At 40.3% G+C, this 11,631-nt stretch overlaps 1 protein-coding gene across 3 annotated transcripts in view; it reads left to right on the forward strand.

The window, feature by feature from the left end:
* LOC100554350 (neurobeachin) overlaps positions 1 to 2,301 on the forward strand; it is a 385,661-nt gene extending 383,360 nt beyond the window's left edge. For all 3 annotated transcript variants that reach the window (XM_016992607.2, XM_008107912.3, XM_062974715.1), the window contains one exon: positions 505 to 2,301. In XM_016992607.2, coding sequence (XP_016848096.2) covers positions 505 to 595 — 91 coding nt within the window. In that variant the 3' untranslated portion in view covers positions 596 to 2,301. The remainder of the gene's footprint in view (positions 1 to 504) is intronic.
* Positions 2,302 to 11,631: the final 9,330 nt, after the last annotated feature.

Genomic DNA, 11,631 nt, shown 5'->3' on the forward strand with positions numbered 1-11,631 from the left:
GAGATGAGCACCAACCCCCAGAGTCAGACATGACTGGACTTAACGTCAGGGGAAACCTTTACCTTTACTATTAATTTATTGAATTTATGTGCACTTTCATTCCAAATAGGATTCAAGGCAGACTAGCATTCACCAAATTTCAGCACAATGGTTGACAAATATGGGCAGCTTAATGAAAATCTCTAATTTCAATCATCATAATCTAGCAGGGAATGCATTTATGATATTATTGATGTTGTTGTTATTGTTGTCTCGCTTTTCTCTGCATAATGGGACAAAGCATATTCCCAAACTATGAACTGGCATTCCAATAACTAGGTTGGAAACCAGACATCATCCATCCTGTCAGATATTTAGCAATCTCCCCAATCCCCATGTTTTCAAGTACTTGTTTTGGAATTAGTACAAATACAGTTTATTTGCCTGAAAATCTGATTTATATGGGAAGAAAATGTTTTTTAAAAAAACTTTCACATGAACAATGTTTGTTTCTCTTTCTTCTAGGACTCTAATTACTGGCATGGCTTCTGGTAGCATTGTAGCTTTCAATATAGATTTTAATCGGTGGCATTATGAGCATCAGAATAGATATTGAACCAGAGCGAAGAATCAAAAGCAAAGGTGAAACTGAGAGCACAAGTGCTACTGAGAAGGCATGATCTCTGGTGGAAAAGTAAATCTACATTGACCTCCGTTGTACATTCCATTACACCCAGCAATAGCTGTACATTGTAGTCAGCAACCATTTTATTTTGTGTGGTTTTTCACAACTAAACACCAGCTGCTGCAGAAGCAGGCTTATATCATGTAAATTATAATGACTTAGGAGATGTTTTGGTAATTATTTCATATACCTTTGTTTACTGAGAAAAGATAGAACACGTCACAAGAGACTTTTGAATAGTCTGAGGACCCTTGCGTCTGATATCTATATTGTTTGGGCCATGAACATACATTTCCCATTTCCAGCCTCTTTTCAAGCTGAAAAATTATTAAAAGGAGAAAAAAAAACTACGTTTGATACTTTGTACATCAGATGCACATCTTAACTTTAAAGGGATACTTTTGTAAAAGTAAAACCTTGTATAAAGAACAAAATGTTTCTTAATTTTATTGTGGAGTTACAACTTGCATGTACTTTAAACCTGATGTCTTGATGAAACCGCCACATTCACAGGTTGAGCTGAACAAGCTGCCCAAGGGCCCAGCTTGTATTTAAGGGTTGAAATGGGGTGCAAGCCACAATTTTGTCATTGCCACTGCAACATGGTTTGCACTTTTCCATCTCAAGCCACCCCTTCTAAGTGGAGTTTTGCTCATGACATGAAGCATTTGGATATGAAGCCATTGTTTGCCATATTTATGCATTATAAAAAGAAAAGAAAAAAATTCCCTTAATAATTTAATGGGATAAGACAGGCGGCAGCACAGAAGAGATGCCATGCTATAGTGCTTAATGACTTCCGCCAAAGCAAGCGTGCTAGACTTCTAGATTCATCACATTTGGCATACTGTACATTGCAGGAAGAGAGCAGTTCAGTTTTTTCTCTTCATTTCCTTGGAAATAAAGCTTGGCTAAAACCAACCGTAGCTTCATTGGGGTTGTTCTTTTACGTTCTTCTGAAAATCACATGTTCAGCCACATTCTGTGTTGAAGGCACTCCATGTTTGACAATACTGTAATGAGGACTATCAGGATAATTCACCAGACATTCTACAAATCACGCAACATACCCAGGGGTATATACACTTTACTTCATGTTTCTTCTTTGTATATTTGGTGACTGTATTGTCATAGATGTACATATTGTGTCGGTAGGGCTATGAGGCATGTAACAGGAATGTAATTTTCTCAGACTTTACACTCACTTGCAGTCATTTATTTGAAAAAGATAAACCAAGGTAATGGATTCTTTGTACTGGCACTTTGCACCAGGAACATATCATTATTTATTGATGTGATTCTTATTTGGTATCCACCTTGTATTAGTAAGTTTTAGCACTAAATACCTTCTTCATTGTTGTTTGTATTTATAAGATTCTGAAATCATGGGGAATCAATGTAATGATTAAGTTATTCATCATCAGTCTGTAAGCAATATCTTGAGTTTGTAGCTTAGAATTGGGAGAATATTGAACATCTGGAAGATAAGTTCATTTCATCTCAAGATCATGGTGAAATATTTTGGATATATAAATTCCTTAAGCTATTGTAACCATGTTTTATTGCAAAGATGTAAAATATGCCAGATGTGTGTGAGTTGGAAATCAAAATGAAAAATAAAATATGCAAAGAATTCATGGATTGTTTCTCATTTCTTGAACATTTAATCAAGTGGGGTTGTGATCCAGCTGGAATCATCTGAGAGATAGATTTTCTTCCACCCAAACCCTTTGAAGCAGGTCCTAATCATTGGCTGTCAGGCAAAAATGCTACATGATTGCTGGGTCCAAACCATTGCTTGAAAAGGTAAGGCTACTGCCTCTGCCTATCTTTGGGCCAACAGATATGTGAGTTTGTTATGGCAGTTGTGGGTCTTTAAATATAGCTCTTTCCCTGGGCTGTCCTAACTCCACAGGAGCTCCTGCTCACCAGAAGAAAGCTTACAGATCTAGTGGGGCTTCAGGCCCATTATCAGAACAGCTTTGCTATGTCATCCACACAACTCTTGAGATATCAATGCAATGCAATGACAAAGGCATTCTTTAGGCCTTGAGCTCAACCAGTAATGTGCCCATTAACATACTTACAGTTTGTTTCCTCTTGGTTGGAGCTGATCATGGTACTACCTGGACCCAACCAGCTCCTGCCTGAATCTCCTAGTAGTCTTCCATTGAGAGTAGCTAGAATTTAGGAACATAGCACATCAAGGTGGCATTTGGGTTTTCTTATTGCCTAATACATGAGTTAGGGTGTCGCCAGTTAATACACCACTCTCCTTCCTATAAAACCTAACTTTAAAAAAGAGATAGGCACTCATGAAACTAATTTTCCCAGTTTCCTTGAAAGTGAGGCATTTCATCTTCTTTGTTATGATCTCTCAGTGACTCACACAAATAGGTTTTCATTCCTGTACAGAGACCCTGTGGAAAGTTTTAGCGCAAAAACTGCATCCTCTCCCCATATCACATATCCTCTTGCCTACTAGGCCACTCTTCTCTTGATTTCTCTTTATTCCCTGTAAGAGCAACTCCTTTAGTCTGTTCTCACTGAATGGTTCTCCTCACTTCTTATTTACCGCCATTTTGTACTTTCTTTTCCTTTATTTCTTGCATTGCTTTTACACAATTGCCCAAATAGCTTTTAAGCTTGTCTCACCTGAAGTGGGGGAAGAGTAGAGGTCCTTGAGCATAAGAAGGCCCCGTTTTTGCAATTTTCATACAAAATGCCAACCGGAAACCAACTGTCTTCCAAACAGAGCTTCTAATGAGCCAATCAGAACTGATAAGAAATTATTTGAAACTAAACCTTAATCATCTTTATCTTCCAGATAACAAACTATAGAAAACAGACATGTGATGCTCATTCCACTGCAGCAGGATGAAGTTGAATATTAAGATCATTGCAGTTTCCCAACATATGGGGTTGCTCAGTCAATAGGCATTGTGTTAACCATCTCTGTCTCATGTACCATATGCTCACTCAATCCGAGCAGAGCTTGGGCAGTCCACCTATTTCTTTATTGGTCTCAGGAGATCCCAAATCCCAAATTGTCCTTCCCAGGAGTACTCAATCTACCATGTGCTTATGAACCTTTTGAGCATTCCTTGCAGTTGATCCCTTTTGAATTGTTCTTCACTAATGAGCAACTTTGTAGGGAGGAACATGTAGACTCCTTTTCTTCCAGTTAGAAATAATTCCCAACAATAGGGATTCCCCACCCCCCAAGGTAAAGAAAGAACTTCAGGGAAAAGAGATAGTAGGAACTGGCTGTGGCTTATTCTATATGGATGTTATGCTGCAAATGCAAGTTCAGCTTCGATAAAACAGCTGGACAGCATCCATAGGATCTACCCATGTGGCCGCAGTATCATGAAACATTCAAAGATAGGGTGGCTATTGACTAAGCTGTTTTTGGTATAGGGAAACCAAGACTTCTAAATTTCTATACATTAAATCCTCTAGAATTCAAGGAAACTCATCAGATGGGGAAACAGGCCAATTTTAGTGTTCATTCCATTCAGCAATCCGAGCAGCTTGCTCATAGTATTGAGTAGATTCAATCCCTATTTGCTTGGCACAACTACAATAGTTCTGAGTGCTGTTCAAGATACCCATGCAAATCTAAGCACATCTGCACAAACTATCATAGATTAAACGCGAATGTTGCTTGTCCAAAGATATGCCCCTCAAACCTTGGGGGTGGGGTGGATGTAGAAGCTAAGCAATCTTAGTGTAATCAAGGTTCCCAGTGCAGTTAAATTTCAGAGAACTGCCCTAATTTAGGAAGCATTTGGAGAAAAGGAAAATCCAGAATTTCAACTGTGAATATTCCTATAAAAGCACAGATATTATACAAAAGCCTTTCTTGCTTTTCACCGAGTTCAGTTTGCCTTTGTTATCTTTACACTCTTTAGACTGACATATCAATGAGAGATCACACTTTGTCTACAGATTTTGTTGTTATGTCTCAAGGGTCTGAAACGGCAAGAGAACTCATTCCTGAAAGTGGCAACCTTGCTGTCTTCAACCAATTTAAGGGGAAGGCACAGAGACAATTGTTTTTTTCTTATTTTTGGTGTATATATGTTTTTTTTCTTTCTTTTTAGCAATTTTGTAATTTTGAAATTCAGGTCACCTAGTTCCTTCTATCACCCACATCCACCCACCCACCCCCCTCTCTCATGCCTGTCTTCCCCAAGCTATACTTGCAGCAGAGTTGTGCCTGTTGTCTGTTGGAGGAGAGAGGGAGAGAATGAGAGACAGAGGAAGAGAGGCGGTAGGGGAGGAAGTCTAATTAGGCCCAGTTTACAATAACAGCTATTGCAAAAGCTGAGGCATAATGCTGGCAAGGAATCTTGCAGGCTGCACATGTAAAGCTACAAACACTGCCTGTGAACAGTTGTTATGGAGGATGCTTGTTATAATATACTGTATCAACCCTGCTGACAGGAAAGCATAATGTTTGAAGCAAGCCCTTATTGCTGCAGGGATAATAGCATCTATAACAGACTCGCTGAGATAAAAAGGAGACTTTTGATAGCTCCAAGAAACATTCCTCCTCTTGCAAGAAAACTAGTGCATAAAAGTAAATACACTGATTCCATCCTGCATCAATTTATGTGTGTGTGCATGTTCATTTGAAGTACAGATGTGGGAACCATTGCTGTGATTATTAATAATATCAAGAAAATATACTGTAAACAAATGGTTATACTAGGGGTCCTCTAACTAAGGCCCATGGGCTGGATGTGGCCCTCCAAGGTCCTTTACATGCCCCTTGCCCTAAACTTTAAACTTAGAGGTACTCTAAGTCTGAAACGACATAAAGCACACAACCACAATAACAATCCTAATTAACTTGACTATCTCATCAGGCAAAAGCTAGCCCATGCTTCCCATTGAAATACTGGTAAGTTTATATTGGTTAAAATTGTTCTTCATTTTAATTATTGTATTGTTCATTCATTTGCACTACAAATAAGATATATGTAATGCGCAGAGAAATTCATTCATGTTTTTTCAACATGGAACTGTGAAAAAAACCGTGGGACCCAGGCATGTAGCCGGGGGGGGGGGGGGGCTTGAGGACTTCAGCCCCCCCCCGCCCGAAATTCTCAGGGTGGTCCACAAGAAGGCCTTACATTTATTATTTAAACTGTTATGTTTATTCATATCATGATCTGATCACCATGTTCAATATATCCCTTACTTACTTACTTACTTACTTACTTAGGCGATCCCTCGTAGTTCGAGGATGATGGTCCTCCATTTCTTGGAAGACCTCTGTGCATGATTTTTTTTTAATGTGTGGAGGACTGTGCACGGTGCACACACAGTCTTCACAGATTGAGGTCCCAGCAGTGGTGTGATTAACACAACGAGAGTGGCTTCTAAGTCTGTTGCAGCTTTCTTCCGCCTTCACAGCCGTTGTAACATGTACTGTGTTATCCTCTACCTGCTCCGCCGTTGAGGTCTTTGGGTCTTCAGAACATGGGGGTATTGGGATAACAATACAAAAGGTTTGCTAGGGTAGGTCCTCTCTCTCAGACTCAGCCCCCCCCCGAACCAAAATCCCAGCAACCCCCCCCCCCCCCAAATCAAAATCCTGGCTACAGGCCTGGTGGGACCATGAACTGTTTAAAAAGTTTGAGGACCCCTGGGTCAGACCATTCCTAACAGTATTCTTGCCTGGGCAGTGGAACAGCAGGTTACTCACAATCACCAATACCTGGAACGCAAATGTGAATTCTCACTGCTGTTGGGGGTTATCATTCCCTTTCACAGAGACTTGTGTAAAATTAATCTGCAGGGTGGGCAAAATACAGGGTGTGTTCATGCTGATATCTGACAATCAGTGCATATTAAAATCTGTTACAGTTAGGAACAAATCCTGTACTTTTAAAACACCAACATCCATTTGCAACATATAGACTAGCAAATAACCCTGACCTACTAAACTTTGTCCATTGCACTCTTTTACTGGCAATTAGTCAAAGTAACTTTTGCACTTCTCACTTGAAAACAGAGCAGAGACCGGATAGAAAACCCCATGTAGGGGTTTGAGCACTGGACTATGACTCTGGAGACCAGGGTTCAACTCCTTGCCTGGCCTTCAAAACTCACTTGGGTAAGTCATGCTCCCTTGGCCTCAGAGGAAGGCAAATACAAGCCTTCTCTGAACACATCTTGCCAAGAAACCCATAGTAGGGCCACCATAACCTTAGGACTACCATGAGTCTGAAACTGGAAGGACCACAGTCATCCTACAGTCCCAATTTGGCAAGAACAATCCCAGTCAGTCCTTTGCCACCCAATTTCTTTAGGTAGCTTTAAAATATCCCTGTTCCTTTCTCTTCTTCCCATTTTACCCTTTTGTCTGCTTGCTTCAATTGCTGCAAGTGGAGTTCAAAGTGAAAAAGCTCTTAATTAGCTAAGCAATGAGAGACAACAGTCGGCGACAAAATCTTGTCTCTCTTTGTGGACTTAGAGGCAAAAGCAAAGTTTCCCAGTCTCATCTAGCTTGTCGGGTTTTCCTAATAGCTTTTGCCATCTTGCCCATACTCTGATGTTGCTTGGCCACATGTGAAATGTTGGGTATGAGCAACAGTTGTCAATGGCTACAGCTTTGAAGCAATGCACTTTACATTCTTGTACAAACTATTAGAGCCATAAATTAATTGATGCTCTTTAAACCTCATCCACATACTAAAGTATTCTGTTTAATATTGAAATTAAAACTATGGTCTTTCAAGTTCAAGAATAAAAATGTTGGGAAACGGAATCATCAGCCCTCTTTATAAATTTAATGGGGATACTCATAAAAATAAGCAAACATTTCACTTGCTAATTGTAGGGTTGGTTATAATTATAAATGAGCTAATCGTATATTCTTTCAATAAGTTATTTGGCAAAGGGAAACAAAATAACCCTCATCTTGTGCATTATCCTTTGTTATTTGGCTAATATTTAAAGTATCTCTTTCACTGATTCCCAGACTGTTCAGGACATTTTTTAAAAATAAAAAGGTTCTCAGGAAATATATTTTGGTACTAGTTTGAAAGGAGATAGCTAGAGAGACTAAAGCTATAAAATTATCACACACACACACACACACACACACACACACACACATATATACACACACACACAAACACACGGGAGCCCCCAATGGTGCACTGTGTTAAAGCACCGAGTTGCTGAACTTGCAGACTGAAAAGTTGCAGGGTCAAATCCAGGGAGTGGAGTAAGCGCCTGCTGTTAGCTCCAGCTTCTGCCAACCTAGCAGTTTGAAAACATGCAAATGTGAGTAGATCAATAGGTACTGCTCTGGCAGGAAGGTAACAGCGCTCCATGCAGTCATGCCGGCCACATGACCTTGGAAGTGTCTACAGACAACACTGGCTCCTCGGCTTAGAAATGGAGATGAGCACCAACCCCCAGAGTCAGACCCGACTGGACTTAACATCAGGGGAAACCGTTACCTTTACCTTTACCTACACACACACACACACACACACATGTTCAACTTTCAAAACGTGCAATATAATTTTCCTCAGTAGTAGATACTGTAAGCTCCATTGAGTTCAGTGAGGCTTATCTCTTGTCCAAGCCTTGCAGTCTAAGGACCTTATCACAAAGGGAAATAACCCACCTCTGAAACGTTTTGCACACAAGTCCCGACTGATAAGATCACATGATTCACTGCCCCTTTCTTCTGCAACCTGTAGGGACTTGTATGCAAAGAGTATGCGCCCAGTAGCTCTTGAAAGAAGGGTTGGAAAATATCTTCACCCCTCCTTTTTCTTTCCAGGCACATTAGAGACATGGCTTTTGCTGTGTGATCATACTCATAGGAAGCTGGATGAAGAAGATGGGGGTGTTAATGAGAGGAGATTGTATGGTGGGGGAAGTTGGATGAGAGGGAAACTGAAATGGCACAATGTTAGTGCTCGTACCTATGGCTTCTCTTCTAACAAGAGAATGATGCTTGAATTTGATTCAGAAGATGTAGAGTTTGGCAAGATTCACCCCCCCCCCCAACAAGGGGGGAGACAGTGACATAGGCCCATATCCTATAGATTAGGAGAAGTCATCTGTCTGTCCTGTGATGAGTCAAGGTGCATTAATGTATTTGATTTATTTCATCTACTTCAACTGTATCCAGTCCTCAAAAACCACAGTTTGCCTATGGAAAGGTTGTTTTCTGCTTTGTGTGAGAGTAATGTTTGAAAAGACCGTATTTGTTGAAACAGACAGTTACTAGGAGTCTATTACATGTATCTTCTATTACTAATATCAGTTTTCTACATATTGTTTACAGTGTGCTATAATCTATCTATCTATCTATCTATCTATCTATCTATCTATCCCACATGCAAACCCTTTTTGGTTACCAGCATGAAAAAAACACACCAAAATCAAGGCAGTAAATAAGGACCACCACTCAGAAACAGGAGAATTCCAAACAGGCAACAATATATACACATCAAAATTATGTCAGCATCTATAATGTACTAGTGGAGCTCACATCATTAGCCTTGACAGATTATAATTTCATGGAATTATTATGACACTGAACCTCTCCCCAATCCCATACACTTGTGTTGCACTCTTGAGGCTATTTACCCTGTGCTAATGCAGTTAAAGCCACTGAATCTAATCCAGTGTAGAATTGTGATTTTAATATCTCATCAACAAAGGATAATGCATCCGTGTTACTGAATGTTGCAAAACTTACATTTTATACCAGGAATCCAGCTGGTAAGTACTTAGAAGTCTAGTAGCCAAGATAAGAGCCTTGTATAGCTATAGCTTAAGAATAGACTGGTTCTTCCATCTAAGAAACACCTCAGGCATTCACTCACAAAACCATAAAACGCAGTCTCCTAACTTCAAATTTATATGAGTGCAGGGCACAATACCAGTCACTAGAGATACTCATAACGCATTGTTCCCAGCATAACAAACCATCTGTATTTGCCTAGCCACTAGTGTTCCTGCTAAAGCCACTTCCCCCATTCCAGCTGTGCTAGATTTTGCAAAGATGAAAAATATGGCAAAATGAGTCAGATTTCATAGACCGTTTGATTCTGTTAATAATTGATACGATAAGGATCCTTATTCAAAAGCTTGCCTTTAAAATATATACTAGTGATATATTGAACCATCAATATCCTAGCAGTGGTTCTCAACCTGTTGGTCCCCAGATGTTTTGGCCTTCAACTTCCAGAAATCCTAACAGCTGGTAAACTGGCTGGGATTTCTGGGAGTTGTAGGCCAAAACACCTGGGGATCAACAGGTTGAGAATCACTGTCCTAAAGGCACCCAATCTCATCTGATTTTTGGAAGCTAAGTAGGACCAGCCCTTGTTGATACTTGAATCACCAAAGGCACACATATATACACATAGAAAAGGGTTAGGAAGGGTAGAACATAAATCAGGTCAGACTGTTGTTTGTATTAATTTTACACATGTTAAATGTTGTTATCATGTTGTTCTGAAGTGCTTTAAAGTGGCATCCAGCATTTACATGAAATGTATATTTCAAAATGGGAGGGATGGGCTCATTTCTACAGATGGCAGAGTAAGGCATCATTGACCATGACATAGGAACTCAGTGAGATTGACTAACCAAATTGTGTTGCCAGTCATGTTTGTTAGAAAACACAGATGTTCTCTGAAATGAGACTCACGTATTCAATATCAGACCCCTATGAGAATCATAAAGTTCCTACTGTGTATTTGCATAACCATTATGGACATCAAGAGACCAGACAACAAATGTGGATCGAAAAGGGTCACTTTATCTAACCCATTTGAACTGGAATATGAGCCCCAGAAGTATGCCATGTTCTGGAACTGTTGCCTAGCCAGCCCCTTTGAAGAAAGGACCACTCAAGAAACCTCACCCCAAAACTTGAAGTGAATTTGAATCTTGGTCTCCTTTACCACCCCCTGTGTCTCATGACCTGAAGGGACAGTTCTAGGCTTCTATCCCTTCACCAAATAGTGCTGATTGATGTTCACAGAGATCCTGCTCTTTCTCCCCACTACAACTTGCCAAGTGATTGCCTATTTCTATGTCCAGCCCTAAGTCCATTTCCCTTACCCTACAAGATATAGTGTAGGGTAGAAGAGGCAAAAAGGGGAATAAACATTGCTAACTGGCCCTGAAATAGCCATCTACACAACATAATAGAGTGGGAAGGAGCCTTTGTAGACCACAAGTTGAACATGAGCCAGCAGTGATGCTTACAGCAATCCATTTCATTATATATTACCCATGAATCTATTTCCTTAGAAAATGCAAATATTTTACTAGTAGTCTTAGGACCTCATCACATTGTCTTCTGGCTCTGTCCTAGGATGCTTCCAGGACGGAGCCAGGGCAGAGACCGCCGGAGCCTTTCACACGACACAGGGCTACTTTTGGTGGGGCTCTGTCCTAGTTTCCTGTGTTTTCACTGCATAGAATGGGACAGAATGGGGGGAAGCCAGGTGGTGATACTTTCCCGTGTGATGTGGAAAGCGGTGATACAGGGCACAGGGAAATGGTTTCCCCCATGGATTCCCCACACTGCCTGGTGAATCCCCTTGCTGTTGCCTGCATTTGGGACCTATGTGATGAGATCCTTAGAGTGATTTAGCATATTGGGCCCTTCAAACCCACTGGGGTTTGGTTCCAGGAGCACCCATGGATATCATAATCCATGAATGCTCAAGTCCCATTGCCTACAATAATATATAAAATGGTGTCCTTTATATAAAATGAGAACATCAAAGTTTAGTTTGGGAGATTTTCCTTTTTTTGGAGGGGAGTAGATATTTTCAAACAGTGGATGCCTGTATTGGTTCTCTAACCCATTGCTTTTAATATTAATTGACTTCAATTTCCCATGGTTACAGGAAGGAGGTCTTGTTCCCCTGCCCTCAAGCTTATCTGGAGAAAACAGGGATTAAACATAT

Source organism: Anolis carolinensis, chromosome 3, assembly GCF_035594765.1.
Source record: "Anolis carolinensis isolate JA03-04 chromosome 3, rAnoCar3.1.pri, whole genome shotgun sequence".
Lineage (NCBI taxonomy): Eukaryota > Metazoa > Chordata > Lepidosauria > Squamata > Dactyloidae > Anolis > Anolis carolinensis.